Source organism: Anser anser, assembly GCF_964211835.1.
Source record: "Anser anser genome assembly, chromosome: 12".
Classification (NCBI taxonomy): domain Eukaryota; kingdom Metazoa; phylum Chordata; class Aves; order Anseriformes; family Anatidae; genus Anser; species Anser anser.
In genome coordinates this window covers 3,120,169-3,142,421 of record NC_139733.1, presented here as the reverse complement: position 1 = coordinate 3,142,421, position 22,253 = coordinate 3,120,169, and the positions used below count along the sequence as shown (strand labels likewise).

At 36.4% G+C, this 22,253-nt stretch overlaps 1 protein-coding gene across 26 annotated transcripts in view; it reads left to right on the top strand.

Moving 5' to 3' along the window:
* CACNA1D (calcium voltage-gated channel subunit alpha1 D) overlaps positions 1–22,253 on the top strand; it is a 186,600-nt gene that overhangs the window by 91,202 nt on the left and 73,145 nt on the right. For all 26 annotated transcript variants that reach the window (XR_014571618.1, XM_083795885.1, XM_083795894.1 and 23 more), the window contains 6 exons: positions 6,371–6,540; positions 14,886–14,973; positions 16,139–16,165; positions 19,976–20,136; positions 20,720–20,945; positions 21,106–21,313. Coding sequence is in view for 25 of the 26 variants with exons in the window: in XM_083795885.1 (XP_083652011.1) it covers positions 6,371–6,540; positions 14,886–14,973; positions 16,139–16,165; positions 19,976–20,136; positions 20,720–20,945; positions 21,106–21,313 (880 nt within the window). In the remaining variant the exon portion in view is untranslated. The remainder of the gene's footprint in view (positions 1–6,370; positions 6,541–14,885; positions 14,974–16,138; positions 16,166–19,975; positions 20,137–20,719; positions 20,946–21,105; positions 21,314–22,253) is intronic.

The following is a 22,253-nucleotide window of genomic DNA, read 5'->3' as shown; positions in this document are numbered from 1 at the left end:
TTGGGAATTCCTTCCAGCATGGTGAATTTAGCTAGGGGAATCTAGGTGGCCACCTCGAACCTTTACCTGATCTTTCACAATAAGGCTGCAAGATTGAATTCATATAGTATTTGGAATACAGATCAAAATGCTTGTTGCAGCTCTGAAAAGCTGCAAATAAATGCATTCTTCAGATAGCTTTTAATTTTCTTTCTCATTGGCTGGTCTGCGTTTTGCCAGTTCACATTAGAAATTTAAGGCTGCAATGTGGTTCCGAGTACTTGTTTTAGCAATTAGAAATCACAGGGTTGTCATGACACAATTGCACTCTATTTTGATTGCTGTGTCTTCTGAGCTAACAGCATGGAGGTGTTTCAGTCTGCAAGAGATACCAGAGTACACCTTTCTTTTTTTTTTCCTTTGTAAAGATCCCTCTGGTTATGATCCAAGGACTGGGCAGTGCAGCTTTAGGGCAACTTGACACTTGATGAGATTGCACAGAAATTGCAACTGAGGAGCTGCTCAGCAATTTGATTTCTGTAAAGGGTGATGGACTGCTTCAGGAGCCTGCTTTTATGTGTAGCTTTGTTATACACGGTGTGTGTATCAGGCATAAAAAGGACCTGTGTTCTCCGAACTCATGAAATACCAGACAGAAACTGGGACCTGAGGGCAGGCCTCCAAATATTCCAGGATAAAAGACCAGAGTGTGTCATGACCATCACTGCAAGAGACAGAAAGCTGAAACTAGAAAGTTAAGTTAGACATTATAAAGTTAGAATCTACCTTTAAAAAGTAAGGGGCAAAAATTGAGAGATACTCATCAGCCCTGAAAGTATGTTTAAAAGTGTGCTGAAAGTTAAAATAAATACGCCAGTATTTCAGCATGCATTCAACTGTTTTACTATGAACAGAGAAAATAATAAATGATAAAACTTCGTAACTTATTTATCAAGAGTCATGGCTTTTAATGATGCATGATAATCTATTCCTTGAGATATTCCTTATCATTCGGGGATGGTTTCTGCTGACGGCATCTTCTGCTCAAGGCATTAGTATTTCATTGGGTAGCCATGGGAACAAATAAGACCTTTCAACCACACTTTAATAAATCTCTCTGAGTTGAACTTATTGCTTTCCTAAAGGACACCAAAGCATAAGCTTTGACATGTCCTTATATACATCCTCCTACATGTAAGTCTTGCAGGTTACTAAGAGAATGTTTTGTTTTTTTTTTCCATTTCTTTCCCACAGTATTATTTGCAATGTATGTAGTGATTCTAAAAGCTAAGGGCACATACTTATACATGCTAATCTCACTGGTAATATCTGTCAATTCATATAATACAAAATATGTTCACACAGAGAAGCTTATACACCTAAGAACTGTTGTCTACAGTATAGATGGAAAAAAAAATGTAGAAGATGAAATTTGAATAATGATGCACAAAATAGAAAACAGCAGTGAACTGTCATCCATAGTCTTTCAGCAAAAGGGAAATGAACTGGTTTTGATAGCATTCTTTTTCACATCAGAGGGAAAGCTTCATAGAAAAAGGAGACTTGCAGATAAAAATTTAACTCCCTCACACAATATACATTAATAAAGAGGAAAGGAACTTCAGCTCCAGATCTCAGCAGGTTGCTTTTGATTGCTGTGTGGCTAGTAAAAATAAAACTCAAATACACAAATAAATACATTTAAAAAAAGTCAAAAGGAAAAGGGAATACCCTTGGTTGATCAATTGAATATACTAATAATAATTAGAAAATTCTTTCAGCTATATATAGTGGTAACTCTAACCAACTTCTCTAAACAGAGACCAATAAAAAACTATGGAGTAATCCAGTATCCTTTAATAAAAGAGCATGAATGGGAGTGATTTTATTTCCATCTTGTTAGAACTCATCACACTGTCTAATTAGGTATTGGTCCTGTGAAATGAGCTCCTGGCTGTTAACAAACCATTATCAGTTTCAAAAACTTTGACAATGCTCATCATGATGGTAGGGTGAACACACTATGGGGAATAGTCCTACCCTCAATGCTGCCAGTTCTTCCTCTAAAAAATCCAGCGCTGTGAGCCAAACAAGTCTTTACTCAGGACAGAATGAGCCACTCTTAAAGTGCAAATATAATTAGTCTGAAAAATCCAATCTCAGTTTTGTTGGTCCATTACCACCTCTATCAAATTGTTCCCAGTCTTGCTATTCCCACAGCTGATTCCATCACCTTCATGTGCACTCTTTGGCATAATAATGCTATCCAGGCCCTGACACAGTGTAAATAGACATTTTGCTGTTGAGTGTACATTTTCTCAATTGTTGGCCAGCTATACAGAAAAAACTATAGCTAGGTATTAATAGTTTGCATTTCCACATCAATTCTTGTTCAAGCAAAATTCCTGATATATATATATATATTTCATGCAGAAATAATTCTGCAGTGTTCAGCATATGAGTTATTATTTCTAACAGAAGGAGTAATAATATAAAAAAAATCTTGAGTAATTAAAGATGTGATGTCACACACCTTTTTTTATATCTCGTTACATCTGGTTACCCAATAGGCCTGGCTGTGAGCTGTTGTCCATGCTTATCAGTACAGTTTAAGCAGTTTGAGTTCCCTGATATGAATCTGCTAATTTGTTGGTTGGTATGGTTACCGCTGCGTGAAACCTCTGCTGTGGCCAACACTGTACTCCTGTGAGCACGTTTTTGCTATTGCGTGACTCTTCTCCGTGAACAAACAAGAGTCTGTCATGTCTGGGTGACAGCTCTGCATATGGCATTCACGTAGTGCTTTCCACATACTGGACCCCGTGCACAGTACGTTACATACAGGAGATGCAGATTCTTGCTCTCATTCTGTCTGCAGAGACTTGCAGTGACACAAAAGGGTTGTAATATGGCCAGCCAAGAGTTAGTCCTGGTTTATGCTTAGGTGGAAGGCAATTCTTTGTTTCCTGTCATCACTGTCTAAGTGATGGACAGGAGACAGAGCAGCACTCCTGTTGCCAGATTTTCATTTCATATATACTGGTGTGGCAAATCAGAGTAGCTTGTTGGGATTTTTCAGTTTACAACAACTTGGGTGGACTGATTTAAATCACATTTTAGCAGAGACCCTTATGAATGACAGCATAACTCTTTGAATGAAATTTTTGTCAGGTTAGTCAAAGAACAACAACAACAAAACAAATCTAATTACCCTTTCAAATACCAGATCCAGGTCATTTTTATCAAATCAGAATGAAATATTTTGAAATTAGCCCTTAGCAAAGGCGTTTGTGAAACCAAACATCTACATATTTGTAAATAAATAAAGTCCAATTACCACAATTAACGTGCAGCTTCCTAAGCCTGTCAGCATCGTAGGCTTCTGGACTGAGTTCTGGCTTGAACACAGTGAGGGAGGCCAGTTCAGGCCATTAGTCTAATGACAGTTAGACTAATGATGCCGACAATTCCAAAGGCTTTTTTTTTCTGCCCTGGACCTAGCCTACATTCTTCATAGCCATTAAATGCTACACAAGCAGCTGTCTTATTCTTCCTCCCAGGAGAACAGCCAATGCCTACATACCTGTCTATACAGCCAAATATCTTGTTGTCTAAATGTCTTTGTCAGCAGTTTTAAAGAGCCAACAACTCTCCTTCACCTCACCCCTATCGACCTTTTCAATTAACTTCTTGTTTCTTGGAAAAAAAAGCACTTTTGCTGTGCTAACAGATTACTAATTACACTTCTAATTCCATTTAATTCCACTCTTATACGTGGCATTTCAGTAAAAGGAATGTGTACATACATTCATATGAGGGATGTCACTTCATTGTGGCTGTAATTGAAAAAAATACCATAGATCCAGATTCCTCCCTCCCCTGAAGAAAATGCAGTCTTCTCAGGTGTGTTATATTTCCTTACAAACAGTCATTTTTTTTTAAATAAAAGGAAATCTTTTAAACATTTTGGAAATTAAGTACCACTGCATCTCCCCCTACTGATAAATTGCTGCAGCATTTAACCAAGACAATGTCTGGCTTCTGTGCTGTATTGAAGGGAAAGGTCATAGTTAGCTGTGTGTATAAAAACTGTGTTTAATTCTCTGCATGAAGCTATTTTAATTTAAAGTCAAAGTTAAAAGGTGGTTCAGTCATGGGTGAAGTACTGTTTGAAGTTGCAATCTTGCCAACTGCTTCATTTTAAAATGACTTCTGTCTCTTCATATAATAGCAGCAGCTTTCATTTTACTTTACCCACACAAATCACAAATCCTTCACTCTAATAAAAAACACCCAAAAGACTTAATTGAACAAAACAAGAGTACTTAGTAAAAGCTAACAAAGGTTATTACTTCTGATTTCATAGTATGCTACGGTAGCTCTTCTTTCCAAGTATACTGCCTATGAAATGAATCACGAGTATGTTGCCCTAGTCAGACGTAAAGGACAGCCTCTTTGAGATAAGCCTAAACCCAGTCTTCTGCATACAAAAAAAAATAAAAAAAAATCTTATAGGCTTTCGACATCTTCCGCCAAAACAATGAAATCTGTTTGTTTTTATTTTTTAAATAAAGCAGTTATCCTTCATAGAGCTGCTAGGTGCTGTCACTTTCACAAGCATTTTTGTGAAGAGAAGGGTTTTTGAAGGACCTTTTCTGTGGATGTTAGATGAAGGGTAGCAAATGCAAAGCAAGCGCTGGCATTCTTCAGCTTCATTAAGGTGCCATCAGATAGAACAGGATGATCTTCTCCACATGCCAAATGTAATTTTTGTTGAATTAAGACCTAAACTGTAAAAGGTGTAGTGTCTGCCTCACAGATTTTGCATCTGAAAGTCTTTCAGCTTCTGCAACATAACATAAAAAAAATTTATGAACGATTGTTTGTAAAGAGCTTAACTTAAAATTACTAATGGCAAAGCAGAAAGTTAGTATTTAGAAGACATTTGAAGACTGCAAATAAAATAGTAACAAAACCAGATTATATGTTTGCAATTCCAGATAAGTAATGTCTGTCACTGAACTGAAATATGTTGAAAAAATAGGAGACTATTATTTTACTATATTTTGTTCTCAGAGAACCATAATACCGATAATTGTATTCACCTTGTTAAAATATTTTGCAAGTCTTACCTGTTTGAATCTGGGAACTTCCTAATATATTTTTCTATTTGAAAGAAGATACCTTCAGTTCTTTAATAAATTTCCCCTTGAGAGTATGTTAATTAGGGGAAATTTTAAAGTAAAAGTTCACAAAATATAAAGGGGTTGCAAATCCATGGTATTCGGAATTACTGTAGCCATTTCCTAGGTCTAATTTCAGCCCCGTTGTAATACAGCAGTCTAGGAGAAGCTTAATTTTAAATACTGAATCAGTACATAATTACAATACAGTTCAAAAGATGGTTGCCTAACCCAATCATACACATCGATCCTCAGATAAATCAGAAAATGTATGATCTCTCTAGCAAAGGGAGTTATGCATTTGGAGCCTTTGTTACTGTGCTGAGTGTTTTAACAATGTCAGTATATGAAATGTCACGGTGCAAGAACTTACTTGATAATTGTCTTGAGAAATTCATAATTGAGGGAATCATGGTTTTGTGGGGTAGTTCAGGTTGGAAAAGACCTCAGGGTCATTTTATGCACCCTCCTTCTCAAAAAGTGTTGCTTAATTATATTAAAGATCATTCCATGATAATGTAGGGAATTAGTCAAATCACCAAGTTAAACCAACAGAGTCAAATACATCATGTATCTTGAGATGGGGGAACCAGGAAGAAGATGCAGTTTATGTAAAAGGATGCAATTCTGATCTGTAAGGACACAATTTCTAGATTTTATTATCTGAGAGCAAAAGGGCAAAACATCCAAATCTCAAACAGCAGAGGTGTCTGTGCCTGGTATAATTAAAAGGAAGCTTGTTAGTGAAATTTTCTGAACCATACACAGAAATAAGTGTGTTTAGACATGGCCAATGAGCCATGGCTGGAAGAAGGAGGAGGTAATTTAAGATGGCATTTCTTTTTCGCTGAAAGTAACTAAGTTCTCTGATATTATTTTATTAGTGCCAGTCAGACTTTAAACCTATTTGTAGGAGTGCATAACTATGTGGTGGCATATAGACTGTATGGGAAGGTTTAAGAATATTGCTTAATTTTTAGTTAAATCAAAACAGCTCTGAAAGTTTTGATGTTGTTTTATAGGGATTTGCCGTGACTTCTTTGCATCACTGTCTCATTTTCAAAGAAGCTCTCAAATCTTCTGTGTTGTTGATTTAGTTCATTTTTTATGTCGGTATGTTATTCTGCAATGTCAAGACCTAAGTCAAAATACCTGGCAGTTTGACAATCAGTATTTTTTTTATTTTTTGCTTTGTCTGAATTTGATAGAGAATTTTCCAAGGAAAGAGAAAAAGCCAAGGCCCGAGGGGACTTTCAGAAGCTACGTGAAAAGCAACAGCTCGAAGAAGATCTGAAGGGGTATTTAGACTGGATTACACAGGCAGAAGACATTGACCCTGAGAATGATGAAGAGGTTGATGAAGAAGGCAAACGGAACAGTACGTGTTCTTTACTTAGTGCTGCTTCTGTGTGGGACAGTTTGATTGCTTTTAGTGAGTTACAATGGGGAGAATGCAGCCTATGTGGTGGTGGTGTCTGTTTTTCAGTTTGCAGAAGCATTTGTTAGCGGAACAATCATGTCTACTAATATACTGGCACATGAAATTATGGAAGATAATTTAGAATTTTACAGCAAATGTTTGCTCTGACCTGTCCATGTACAAATCATTGCCTGCACTCAATCACTACTGAGATTTAAAAACTTTTTTTTATTTCTGTTCTGTGAAAAGTTAGTGCATACATGCCCCTAGGTGTTGTCATAAATCCTTGGTCAAGAAGAATACATGCTTACCTGTAGGTGCATGCATAGAAATCATAGCTCACAGCCAGAACTACAGTAAAGAAATAACCTTGTGTTAATAGGACTTTTTTGAGGTTTGAAGTAAGAATTTCAAAAAATAGTAAAAGTTACATAGTTTGATACTGATATATCTGTTTTTAAACTTAGCTCTGTAATGCATGTAGTTAAGTTTTTGAAAATATTTTTATTTTTAAGAAATGTACCAGTCCTTTTGTTTGCAATAAAAGCAGGGTCTGAATCTGCATTGCTGACGGGAAGGAAATAAGATGATTTTATGAGAAGCTGGGAAGCAACTTGTGGGATGATGATGTCAGTATCGCCCTAAAAGGAGTAATTCATAGCTATATAAAAATCCGTAGCGCAAGCAGAGTTTGATCTAGAGTAGAGCAAAAAAGCCAAAGATTTAATAGTGTTCACTGTGTTTGGTGATAGCTAATAATTTTGTGTGGAAGATACACATAAATTATGGGTTTGTGAATGAGTATAAAATTCTAAAGCTAAGAAGTAAAAGATTGCATGTTCTACAGAGTAAAATCCAGTGTACAAGGCTGTCATGCAGGGTTGTGGGTGATGCCAGATACGCACAACTGTGATGGACTTGGTTGCGAAGTCTGCAGATGAAATCTCAGGAATTTTTTGCATCACATTCAAATTGCCTGTTCATTAATTTGCTGTGAAGAACCCTTTGCCCCATCATTCCTTAAACAGCTTCTAGATCATGTAGGTCTTTCATAAATCAAAAATACCTGTTTCCTTACTTGTTGGGTTTGAGAGAGCTTTTTGACTTAGACATAGTTCTAGGACAAATTAAGAGTTGGAGGAGACTTCCAGAGTAACAACAGGATAGAGAATGTAATTAAAAGAACTGTAAAATGAATCTCAAGAATTGAATTTCAGATAGTTGCTTCTATTTTAAATATACAGTATCAGAGCTAACTTATTAACATGAGAAATACCAAAGAAGAGTAGAAACTCCTTTATCAGTGTTATAAAACTACTGAATACTTAATGTGTGTTCTATCTTCAAAGCCCTAATACATTGACTGTCAGCTGGTCATAATACCCTTACAATGCAAATATTTGCAGTTTTTCTTTGACTTCAGAGAAAAACAGTTGAAATGGAGATTTAATAAGTGAATGAATTTACTGCAGTCTCATCAATACAGCATTGCTTTTCAATTAATAATGTTTCCTTTGCAGGTGGTCAGCTTTTGTATGCTTAGTGGTATCTCTTTAGGCCTGTCAGCTTAATTTCTGCTACTGTAGCAAGAGAGAACATAGGGAAAGCTGGCAGACCTGATGTGATTCCTACTTCTGCATCTCTGCTAGCATTGTAGAATGAAGTGAACTAAGAAATCAGGATGGTGATGGCATCAGTATACTAGGCTCTTAGCTGTGGCTGAGATCTTGGTCATCTTCTCCTGGCAAGATACCTGTCTTAACATCATTTTTCCTCCACAAAGCAGACATAGTGCATGCAATCACCTGGAATGGTCTTTAAGTTGTATATTCCAGGCATCTTGCGAAAATCACTTCTGGTTTGTCTGAGTCATAAAAGGTTCACAAAACGCTTTGCACAAGCTCACTGGTTTGTTTCACAGTAAACTATTAACCTGCCAGCATTCTTTTGGCACTGAGCATGCCATATGTGGACGTTGAGTGGAAATATCCAGCGAATGGACAATCTCCTAGCACTCTTCTGGGTTTGTGCATATGTGCTTAAATATGTGGCAGTGTCATTCATTTTTAGTATCATCTGCAACAGGGTGTGAAGGACGAAGGTTTGCTCAATCACTCCACCTTCTTGCATTTAAGGTGTGTTCTGCTGCACATCCCATTGCATCGGAAGGTGCGATGAGAGAGGGCATGAGCTGTCTATCCACTTACTCCAGAGAAAGCTGTTGGATTAGGAGCATAATTATGATGATGAACTACTTCTTTGAGAGTCAGATGAAATTTAGCTAGCTATCACCAGGTTAATAATCTTGAGTAGTAAGCTTGGGAAATGATTTGAGTCCAAATGATTTCTAGAACTATCTTTGGAGCAGGTGGTAGAGCTGAGCCCCAAGATGGATAGAATAAGCATTTGCAAGCTGCTAAGCAGCTGTGGCCCTACTTCAAATGGCTAAGTGTCTGGACAGTCGTGACTGCCACTGAGGAGGATGGTGATGGAAGATCACCATGATGCTCTTCAACTATGTGGTAGAGCTTTGGGTTTAGGATATGGGAGATCTCTTCTCGCCATGACAGGAAAAGGTACTGATCTCAAAGGCAGTTAAAATCAGTGATTATTGGCTTCTTGTATGGTCATTAAAAAATGTAGTTTAGGTTTCTGAGACCACAGCATTTCAAAAGTTCTAACCAGATAACTGAATTTTCACTGAGTTATTTATATATGAAACCCGTGTATTTGTGCATTTTTGTTGCAGATAGTGGGCAGGTATTCAGTGTTGTTGAGTAATGTACAACCTTATAACTACTAGAATTGCCAGTATGTTTCTACTAATGTTAAAAGCTTTCATCTTTATTTTGAACCAACAGCTAGTTACCCTGAAATCAATGAAAACAAAACAAACCAAACAAACAACAACAAAAACCACTACCCTTTGTCTTCAAAGGAGTGTGAATTTAGCTCAAAATGCAAAAATCCAAGTGACAGGTGAGGGCTGTAGCTCTGATAAATTATGCAGTCGGTAATTTCAGTTTGTTTTGCCTAACGTTGCTTGTGTTGTGTATCTGGACACGTTTTTATTAATTTTTTTTTTGCGTTGCAACTGCTGCCATCTACTGTGTAAATGCTGGGATTACATGTATTTAACACGAAGGGGTTACATTGGCTGACTTAATGGAAGAAAAGAAGAAAAGCAGACTTAGTTGCTTTGGCCGTTCTTCCAATAAACATGGTAAAACATGCTCTGATTTGCAGTTGAACTTTCTTTTGTGTCAATACTGCATTTGATGTGTTAGCCTTTGAAGCACATATTGTATGCATTTTCTATAGCAAAGGTGTATACATCTAGCATGTAGACACCCATGCATGTGGTTCTGCTGTGAAGTGCATGCTTCAAATAGACTGGTGCTGCAGTGCTCTGCCTTCTTAAAGCATAGTTTTTAATACATTTAGATTTTGACTGAAGTGTCTTTAAATGTTGTTTAAGCATAGGTTTTCTTTTTTAAAGTTACAAGATACAAAATATATTTTAAATTCAGGAGTGAAGAAATCCATCAAAGTATGTCACAAGCTTTATACTGGATCATATTGCAAGTTTAGAACAGCATGGTTCTAATATTATATTCTAATATTACTATAAATATTAAATATAATATTTATATTTTTGATTATATTTTAAATGCAGGATATAACAACAAAAAAACCCACACTTTTACTGTATCTGCTCTTGCTATTGATAGTTTTGTTTTGGTAATTTTGGTTTTTCAATTTCTCTTCCACTCCCACTGGAGATGCAGAAGGGTTTTAGTGTGATGGGCATTTTCAAATCTGCACTCTTTTAATACTGGCAGATGTGTTGATTTGACATTATCACAATGGTAGCAATTAGGAGATCTGTTTTTAATCCTACATACAACAAAGTTATTGGAGCAACTGAATTCCTTGCTGTCATGAGGCAGTCACTGCTGTGGCTCAGCCAAAGGCTGGCAAATATGATGCAGTTACTTCAAAGAATGCAGAATATTATTTTGCTAGGACTTTATGGACTCATTTTTACAAATATTAAAAAAATATTTCAAAAATTAAAAAATTATTTATGTAGATATTACGTACATTGTAATACCGATTATTTCACTGTCCTTCCACTGCCAGGCAACCAACCACATTCAAACTTATCTTTAGTTTCTGAGGGCTGCCAATGAAAAGAAAGCCCATGAGAATGAACGTTGATAGTATCAAAACTAAATCTGCACTATGTAAGCAGATACCTCAGTATCACATAGAACATATTCCAGGCAGCCCCTCCATAAACAGAATTTGTCCTGAGGGGCTTCACAGTCAAAAGATTTCCTCCTGATCTGTTTTCTGGACATACAGGAGATTTAGGGAAATTTGTGATGAATTTGCAATGATAGTGTTGCCGCTTTTTTTTTCTTTTTTTTTTTTTTTTTGGTTGTTAGACTGTTTTTCTATCTGACTAACTCAAATATTTGGCATAAAGAATTGAGAAAATCTATGTACTGATTTGAGAAAGAATTAGGACACAATTCTGAAGCTTATGGAACTGGTTGGCTATTAGTAGCAGACACAAGAAGAGCATTTTGCAAGGTTCCCTCTAAAATGTTGCCAGTATCATACCGTGTTTAGTAATTGTATGATTCTCACCAGTAGCTATTTCTGGTTATTGTACTCTAGCTGTACAGATCACTGTGCTTCTGCAGGTTTTTCTTTCAGCATGTGTAACCAGAAAGCTACCCCCAGGTGCTCACTGTGGAAGTGAGATCAGCCAGTGGATTGATAATGCATAGCTGAAGTTCAACCAGAGTAAAATAGAATTTATATACCTTCTGTAGGAAAGAAATTGCCACAATAATATGTGCCACCACCATTCAATACTGTAGGCTGTAATTTAGCCTGCTTCTGGATTCCATGTTAACGCTAGATTGTTGCATAGCAGGATTATTGGAATTTATTTCTTCCAACTCCAGCTGGCTGGGACACATCAATGCTAATGGACACCAGCTCCCTCTTAGTTATACATGGTTTTGTCCTGGAGTGGGCTTTGAAATTCCTGCTCCAAAAATCTGAAGACTGTTTAGAGTAAAGAGCCAGCATTGTATCACAAGGAAAAACAAACAATAATAATAATTAAAAAACAAACAATGTTCTTATTCTCACAAATAAAATGCAGTAGCTGATGTTTTTGACCTAATTTCTGTACCCTTAGGAAGGTATCAAGCTGCATGCTGTATGGGTAGTTACAATGCCTAATGCAAGCATTCTGTCCTTTGAAACCAGTTCCCATAATTTGAAGAGAGCTGATACTATCTAGAAATCTAGATAAACTTTCCAGAACACCAGTAAAATGAGGGCAAAAGATGAATAAAGAACAGAGAAAGTTCGGTATATTCCCTTGAATACTGAAGTACGGGTTTTAAGACCTCAAAGCTGGCCTTCTGTGTGCTGTACTTTGCCCAGCCAACACCACCTTACAAAGCTGTCCTTGTGAAACTGGGTCTTCTCAAAAGACTTGCCAAGTTGCTTGCATTAGTTAGAGTCGATGTGGTCATGCAGCGCTCTTGCTGTTTTCTTCCAGCTAAAGATTTAAAGACTTGCTAGCATTGTTGGAGCTAGACTTCCACACTCTGCCTTTCTCAGTGCTTCTGTCAAGTTTTTCTGTTGGTGTACAAATTGCATATAATGATAGATGTGTTTCTAATTTAAACTGAACTGCCATGGTTCTTTTTTTCCTCTCCTATTTTGCTAACAAAGCACCTGCAAGTCACTAATGGAGCTAGAGCAGCATCCCTGTTTGAAACAGGGGATGACATCCCGGCTATACTTAATAATTAGTGGAACTGACTTTGGCTTCAACAGAGACAAAGATTTTTTTCCTTGATATTTTGCTTTTCTTAATGCAGTCATGTTCAGAAAGAGCTGATAATTCTAACTGTGCATTAACTCACCAAGTCTGGGTAGACTTAAATAAAAATTACATTACTTTACACTTAAAAAATTATTTGACATATATTAAAACAAAATAGCATTTGTGTGACACGGAGTGACAATTTGAGGAACAAGATTCTAGGTACTGCTTTGGGATGGTATATTTGATGCACAAGTGTGAGGGATGTTGCACATGTTGTGTATGTGGGACGTTCTGCAAAAGTGGTCCTAGCTCTGCTTTTATGTAACAGCTCTTAATAACAGCATATGAAACAAGCCTTCTGAACTCCTATGTTTGTGGTTACCCATAACAAATGCTAAAATGTTCATCACTAGGTGGCTATCATGTTGTGTTTCCTAACAGCAAGCTACCACCCAGCAAAGAATAACCATTTCAGTTCCTTACCAGACAGAGAAACTCATTGTATTTATTGCAAAATAAAGCTGGCATTTCTTCTTCCTTCTGAAGATCTGAGACAGTGCCTGAAACAGTTTTGTCATTTTTTTTCCTAAGCCCTTGAAAATATTAATTATGGAATTTGGATGTCGTCAAAGACTACATGCTTTAATTTTGAACAAAAATCCTTTTTAACTCTGTAAGCTGTGAAGTTCACATGAGACTAGCAGTATTCATTTTCTAAAACTTCAATGATATTAGATGATATTATGATATTAGAACAGAGGCACTTGCAGGTGCTAACCAGGGATTTTTCATATATAAAATACTGTAAGATTTAAAAAGAATAATCAAAACAGAAGGATATTGGGAAAGAATGTTTTGCTGTGCTTACTGCCTGGAGTGTCTTGTTTTATTCAAAGACCCACATGGACAGTTTGGATCTTTCTATGCTATGCCAAGTCTGTGTTTAACGTTTCATGTAATGGTAACTTACATTTGTGGGGACAGATTCTCAGCTTTTGCAAAGGCTTGCTGAGCATCTAGTCTGCACAGAGCTGTCAGTCTCTCAAGTATGGAATTGGTGGGCATTTAAACCAACCTACCATTAATCCCTTGCAAGTATCTCTAGGTCAGTATTGAGGCAATACAGTGGCTATGCAGAGAAGCTGTTACTAACATTTTGTACCTGATCAGTAGACAAAACAGAATTTTAGTGCCTAGTTCTCACTCACATTAACATGAATAATTAAGCCCACTTTAAGCTTCATTTAGGCAACAAAATAGTGAGAGATCCCTAATAGAAATGGGCATTGTAGTCCTTCTGTCTTCATTAATCTCAGTCCACAGATATGGGCTTAAAAATATATATATATATAATATATATATATATCAGACATTTGGATATGTGTTGATCCAAAAAGCAACAAACCATCAGGAGGTACAACCCAGAATACCCTTAAGATACTCTATTTTGCTTTTTTTTTCCTTGCTATTCTACAGTTATTTCTGTGTATCTTTCACCTTCTCTCCGTTTTTTTTTTTTTCCTACTTTATATGATATTTCTTCTATATAAATCAGCAAAGTTAATTTGACACTTTTCTTGTTGCTGAAGTTTTCCTTTAATGCTTCCTTTGCAGCTGTGGAAGTAGTGTTCTCTCCTAGGATGTACTGAGCACTTTGATTGTTCATCCTTTCCTAATACCTATCAATATATGGTGTCCTCTCTCTATCTCAGTTGATTTGGAGGTAACTGGTGCTAATGAATTGACAAATGAGTTCAGTCTAACAAATCATTAGCTAGAGTTGCTAACTATGATCCCTACTTGAGCAAGGAGTTGGACCAGATAACCTCCAGATAACCTGCTTTTTATTAGTAGTAGTCCTCTCCATCCATTGTAGTTCCCATTCTGCCATTCCCAGTGCTCCTTCCTGTCTGCTCATGTGATATTTGCAGGCACAATTACTTTCTGGTGTCTTGCCTTTGTAATTTGACAATGGAAGTGAAAGCATAGAGTAGTCAGTGTGATTGGAATGTGATAGCCCCGGTTTTGAGAGGAACTTCGGTATTTCTTGGGAATAGCAAGCAGGTTTGAATTAAACTGATGGTTACCTCCAAGGTAGTAACAGAACCCTTCAAAGGTCACAGAATCTAGCATTTGTTTATTAGGAGAAACATGCTCTTTGTTGCAAAATCTCCCTACAGTGTATTCTGTGGTGCATTTTCTGCAGTTATGACGAATCACTGAAATGAAACAAAAAAGTTATAATATACTCTGGAATTCTGTGTGATTTGTTTTGTTATAAGAGGAGGACTGTTGGAAGTGTCTGACTTCATCTACTATTCCTCAGACCTTCCAAGCTCTCATTAGATCTGCAGAGTGGAGGCATTCTTGTAACAGAACAGATCAGATTCTGTGTAACGCCTTGCTTGGCTAGTACTCTAAAACAATTGCTGTCTCCTAACAGCAAGTATGCCCACCAGTGAAACTGAATCAGTGAACACAGAGAACGTGAGTGGAGAAGGAGAGAACCCAGCATGCTATGGGAGTTTATGGTGAGTACACACACACTGTTTCAGGTTCCCTCCTGTTGTGGTTTAACCCAGCAGGCACCACGCAACTGCTCGCTCACTCCCCCCGCGGTGGGATGGGGAAGAGAATTAAAAAAGGTAAAAGTGCGAGAACTTGTGGGTTGATATAAAGGCAGTTTAATAAGAAAGAAAAACGAAGGTCAGCTCCCCCCAGTTTCACTGCTCAGCACGATGCCACATGGCACAGAATAGCCCTTTGGCCAGTCTGGCCCAGCTGTCCTGGTGCTGTCCCCTCCCAGTTCCTTGTGCACCCCCAGCCTCCTTGCAGGCAGGCGGTATGAGAAGCCAAAAGCCCTTGACTTAGTGTAAGCATTGCTCAGCAACAACCAAAACATCAGTGTGTTATCAACATTGTCCTCATCCTAAATCCAAAACACAGCATCATACCGGCTACTAGGAAGAAAATTAACCCTATCCCAGCCAAAATCAGGATACCTCCTCATCTCAAAATTTAAAAGAAACATTCTCTTCCTTTTGCTGATTTAGCCGAAATTGCTTTCAAGTAGTCAAACTTTGTGTGGCTTTTATTTATTTGTTACCTTTTGTTACTTTATATTAGACTCTGGCATTAACACACTCCTAAAGTTCTCAAATTAGGAAAATGTAGATAAATTCAACTAAACTTCCAGTGGAGTTATATTTCCTGAAAACTTGTATAGAATGTAATTACTATTGTCCATAATAATAACAATAATAAAAGGAAGTCACCTATGACATGCAAAAAAGAAAAATGTTTTCTATTATGTTGTATATGAACTGGAGAATATGTATTTTGTAGGCAATAATTGAATGTATGGAAATATTTGTATATACAATGGTGTTCACTGTTTATTTGCTCAGATTTTCGTGTTTTCCAAGCATCTTCTACATGAGCATTTTAGTTATGTAGATTTAAAGCATTTCCTTTCTTTCATTTAGAAAATTTGTAGAGCTTTGGGAATGGTATTACAGAAAATAAATAACAGACAATAATATTTTAGGATTCATGAAGCATCTTGTTGGGAGCCTATTTTTATGTATATGTAATTCCAATATATTGAATTGGAAAAGTGCCTTATTCCAAGGAGAATGAATTTTTGTCAATTATTTTTACTACACTCTTTAAAAATTTGTTCTCGTTTTCTTTTAGTCAAACCATCTCAAAGTCCAAGTTCAGGTCAGTATTTTCCTTTCTCTTTTCATCCCTTTTTTTCCTTGATCCTTATATATTCTTTGTTTTCCTTCCTATTTACACATCATGATGATCTAATATGATTATTTTTTGTTTACTGTTCTTTAAATTGTACTGCTTGAAAATTGTTGCTAATAGTTACTGGTGAATACAAAAGAAAAATATTCATGAACATTCTTGGGAATCAAACTCCCTGATTTGCTTTAACAATATTTGTGGCTCTCTTTTCACTTACTAAGAACATTTGGGAGTGTGAGCTTTTATTTGCAAGTATGATTGCAGAAAGGAAGGGTCATGAGCAGAATTAATAGTCCTGATATTGTAGACGTGGGATGTGCCAATACAAAACCAACAGGGTTTTTTATTTTGATTTATTTCCAGTCATACAGAACATAAATTGAGCAGTTAAAAAGGATAATTGCCAACACTGAAGACATATCTCTTTCTGTTTAAAAAGGTTGGGTTGTTCTATGAAGGAGAAAGAGAGAAAAAAAAAAAAAAAGCTCTCTGATTTAAGGAAAATAATCAAGTGGCAGACCTAATGAATCATGAAGGGCAAAGACACTCCTACAGTTGCAGACAATCCACAAAATAAATCTTTTCACAAAAAATTTTCAGTGGAAAAAGGGACAATCAAGATTTGTCAACATGTGGAATCAGCAGTTTTGGCAACACCTAGAACCATTACAATTTTTTAACCCTAATAAAAGTGATTTCAGTTTTGAATTTATAGCAAGTAAATCATTGGTAGCAGCAGTGTATTCTTGCAGCAGTGAAGAATAGTGTACCCAGTTTTTTTTCTACTAGCCTTACTAACGCTAATGTTCTCTGAGCATTGACCATTGGATTGCGACCATTTTGAGTGGATTTGCATTCCTTCTGAATAGTCTTTCTTTTTTGAAGAAGAGCACACAGGCAACATTTTAATGGTTCTTTTCTACACTGAGAAAACTTCCTATACTTTCATGTCACTCTGTGATTGGGCTTTATTTTGTCATCCCCTTCCGCCAACCAGCTGGTGAGCACATATATATGGTTCACTCAGTCTTCTGCTGAAGATTGGCCTATGGAGATCTGGGCATTTAGGATGATAGCGAATATAGACCTATCTTTTTAGAGATTTCATCAGTTAGGTCCATGTGGACCTTTAAGCATAACTGTTCATGAGAAATGTGAGAGATGAGATTGCTTTTAGGTTAATGAGAAGAGATAAAGTGTGCTAATGGTCTGTAATTTCTCTTGGCATTGTTTCCAATTAGCATCACAATAGAACAAATGGAACTAGAGTTTGTTTAGTTTTTCATTAGCTGAGAATGAAAAACCAAACAAGCATGATTAGAGATAATCTCATGAATCAAAATAATCAACTTTACACTGTCAATTGCTGCCAAGCCTACTTAAGCTATTTTTAAAGGAAAAACTAGAATTTGAAGTGGTTGCATAAAATGTCAAATATCAGGAATTACAATAGACTGCCATGATATCACATTCTCCAAATTTGGTCTATTTGCACAGCAGGAACTCATACAAACATTACAAAGAAAATGAAGTAATGTCTAAGTTCTGATCCATACCCATTGCTTGTATATAAAGGAAAAAAGAAAACACTAGAACTCTGCAAAATGAAATCTGCTACGTCATTTTGAGAAACAAAAATTCCCCCCAAATCTGCCATTTTTAATAGTTCAAGCTGTAAGAAGCAATCAGTCAGTGCTATCCATCTCAACATTCATTGTTCTCATAGTTAACAGCAATTTGAAAGAAAACTTACTTGCAAACCAGAAAGTAGTCAAAGTATCTCCAGCTGTCTAGATTCTGTCTGTCACTATCCTAAATGTCTTTTGCATGAGCTCTTTGATCAGAACAGGTTCTTGCTGCATTAAAAACACAGGTCACACAAGTCTGTTCATGCATGCCATGGTGCATCTACTCACAGAATTTGTGGCAGTCAGCAATGAGATGTTGGTACATCTCATCCAGAAGTGCTGCAGGGGTCTGCAGCACCTGGAGGTCTTCCTACTACTTCTCTTCCATGTGTGGTATCAAATTTAAGACTAGGGTCTTAGAGGGCTATCTAACCATGAATATATCAGTGAATGAAAGTGAAATTGGGAACATATTTGTAAGAATAATGGCTTACTCATAAATAGTTATGAAGAAAAATGGTAAATTATTTAAAAGAGAATTTAAGCAGTGAATAATTTGGTTTGTTATAACAAACTATATCAATTCTAAGTGTTCTCTGTGATCTGAATATTTACTCAACTGCTATATTTTGTGAAAAACTCTTGATAATTTCATAAAAACAGTATTATATCATTGCAAATTTAGGAAAATGGAATTTCTCTTCAAAATAAAAGGGTATGTTTCATTCTTCAAAAAAAAATAGAGCTTATATTTTGAAACTGGGAGGGGTGGTAACTAAAAAACAGAAAACTCTTCAGTTCAAATCTTATAATTTGTTTGCCTATTTTATATAGCCACATTCTTATGTGTACAAAATACATTATCTGCTACTTCAGGCACTAAAAGTATTAACGAATTGACCTAGTTATTTGTAATGATTTTCCATAGCCATGGTGCCATGGTGCCATTTAAGAGATACTGCCAAGAGGCTGTGGTGCCCTTCCCTGGTCTTAGCCAGTCATCCTTACTGCTCTTTCAGTGATGCAGCAACACAAGGAATTAGATCAGAAAACTGACCAGCTAAAATCAACCCAGAAGAAAAAAATTGGTTTCCACCAGTCAGTTCTCAGCTCTGACTCAGTTGATTGGGTATAGTTTTGGCAAATGGAAAAGGAGTGGGCAGAACAGGGAGAGCAAACCACTCCTTTATGCTGACTTGACTGTAAAACTCCAGAGGAAGAAGCTCGTACCATGCTTACTCCTGAGCTCTTTGCTGTATTAAGGCTTGCTTAAGCTTCCATCATTGGAATCTGTGCCTGCTCTTCTTGAATTTTGGATAAAGCAGTTGTTGTGAGCTCCTAAATTTTACTGAGTCTACAGCTGTAGTTCCGGGTATGTGAATTTTATGTGCTTCCCTTTTATATAATATCAGGTGCTTTCTAATCCTTCTGTTCCTATGATCCAACAATGTATTTTCTTCCTGTTTTTCAAAGAGAAATGCAACCCAATAAGACTAATTTGGTTTACCACAGCTCCCAGAAGTGAAGCAGAAATTGAATTCTGTTTTATGAGGCCTAAACTGAGCTAATGCCCTGAGTCAGAATCCAGCTCATATCTGGCTAGGGTCTGTTTACTTGTCCTTGATTGTCACCCGTATTCATCTCACAAACTCTTGCCAACTGGTAAGATTTCAAGGCACATCAACAGAAACCTCTAGAAGTAGCTGACTGAGATTTCTAACACTACAGGGTAGATTTCTAAAAGATGAGCTCAACTTTCCTGCCCTGTTTGATCCCGAGTTTTGCCCATAGTTTAACTCAAAGCCTCCATTATCAGACTAAATATAATCTGAATTCTAAATTCCTTTGTGGGCTTTTCTTTGCTGCTATTAATTGTATGGGGCCTAGGAAGACAGATTACTCAATCATCTTGTTACTCAATGCCATGTTAAATCCAGATTAACACAACTGTCACAGACAATTAGAGACTCCAAAGGTTGTGGCTTACTATTAGAAATCCATAACAAAATCTAAAATGAGAATAATAATTTAGCACTTCTTAATCTGTGACTGATAATAACTTGCACTATTTTTCTACGCAGATGAAACCCTCCCTAAGTTCTTATGCATTTTCTGTATAACATAAATTTGTTTTTATTTGAACTTTCAGTCGACGCTGGCGTCGCTGGAATCGATTTAATCGAAGAAAATGTAGAGCTGCAGTAAAATCTGTCACATTTTATTGGCTTGTTATTGTCTTGGTCTTTCTGAACACATTAACTATCTCATCAGAACATTATAATCAACCTGACTGGCTGACCCAGATCCAAGGTACAGTCAAAAATTATTTGTCCTGTTTTTGATTATGTATACTTGCATTTTATCAGTGGCTACTTTTGTACTTTGCCATTTTGTTGTTTGTTGCTGTCCTAAAGGGTGATACAAGAAATGACTGAGTGTATTAGATTTCCACATCTGTAACACAGCTTAATGGCAGACCAGTAAAAAATCTGACAATAATAAATTCAAAATTCCGGTACTTTTGTTATTACACTGTGCTTGAAAGATGAGGAAGGAAATGGTAACTGGCACAGTAGAACATGCTGTGGGCTGCATTCCTTAAGTTAGTGTGGACTCAAGCTATGAACTGAGCAGTCTTGAACTCCACAATGGATTGGAAATATGAATAGATCTTAAGTAGTAAGAAGCTCTGCATCCTTGTGTAACTTTTGCCATTTTAAGTCCAAAGTAAAAAGCAAACAACAACAACAGAAAAACACCCAAAACCCAGCCCTTTCATACTTCTTAAGCATAAGACTGTAAACTCATATATAAGTATAAATATGTTAAAATAAAAATGGAAAATATGAGAATTCAGAAATGTCTTTTTTTTTTTTTTAATATTTTGTTCCAGATATCGCAAATAAAGTTCTTCTGGCTTTGTTCACCTGTGAAATGTTAGTAAAGATGTACAGCTTGGGTCTACAGGCTTATTTTGTTTCTCTTTTTAACCGCTTTGATTGCTTCGTTGTCTGTGGTGGCATTGTTGAAACCATTTTGGTGGAGTTGGAAATTATGTCACCCCTTGGAATTTCAGTGTTTCGCTGTGTTCGTCTCCTGCGTATTTTTAAAGTAACAAGGTAAGATTAACTAATACTGCTAACTTTAGGCATAGCTGAAGAGTGATCAGCAATTCTTTTATAATACTTCATCATGCACTGCTCTTTTACTGTTTTTTTGGTTGTGTTTTTTTTTTTTTTTTCTCCTCGTGTGTGTTAACACACACATTTTAATTTATAGGCACTGGGCATCCCTGAGCAACTTGGTAGCATCCTTGTTAAACTCAATGAAGTCCATTGCTTCACTGTTGCTTCTGCTTTTCCTCTTCATCATAATCTTCTCGTTGCTTGGAATGCAGCTGTTTGGAGGCAAATTTAATTTTGATGAAACTCAAACAAAACGGAGCACCTTCGATAATTTTCCACAAGCTCTTTTAACTGTATTCCAGGTAACTGTCTTTCATCCCCTATGAAACATTTTACCTTTGATGATCAACAAAACTGTTTAAATGATCATGTTGCCTGAAAACGAAATCACAAATACTATTTATTCAGTTTACTTTAAGTAGCATTCTGCTCATTAAATTCAGTATTCTGGTAATTCTGCACCATTTGTACCATTTGTTTCATGTCTTATTTGATCTACCTATGCAACATAGCTGTCATATTACTTCACAAAACTAAATCTTATTTGTCCATCAAATATACACTTAGAAGAAGAGGTGGAATGTTATTTTATTTTAATTACTTTGTTTTCTTTAACTTTATTAGTTGTATAAAAGTTCAGCTATTCCCAAGTAGGAAAAATTGAGAAGCATTGTAAGCATGCATATTTGCATATGGGTCCTATCAGTTACTATAATGTATAAATAAGTATGAATTTCTTTAAAGAGACACTGTCAGGTTTATTATGTTTTTAAAGCAACTTGCGTATTGCTTTTGAAAAGACAGGGCCAAACTTACAGTGTATTTTTCACTATTTTCTGATGCTTCTGTTTTTTGTTTTTCCCTCTTTGGACACTGTAATTAGGCATAGCAGTTTCATCTTTGTAGCCATTTTCGTGTTCAGCTTACCACAGTGTTTGGTTGCAGACATTGTAGATGAATGTTTAAAGGTGACCCTGTAAGACTCAACTCTGTGTCAGCTTCCTCAGTAGATGTTTCATCTGGTGGCTGACCAGAGCAAGCTAAAAACCTTTTCGGGTAATTTTAACTTAACAAAATCTTAATGAGAAATTTCCTTAAGAAAAAAGTATCCACATTTGACCTGACATTGCCCCTTTAAAAAATTAAGACCATACTTTCAAACCCTGCTAAGTTGGACTTTATTCAGATTTTAGGATGCCTGATTTTCAAAGGAATGAGGCTTCATTCAGTTTGAGAATAAGC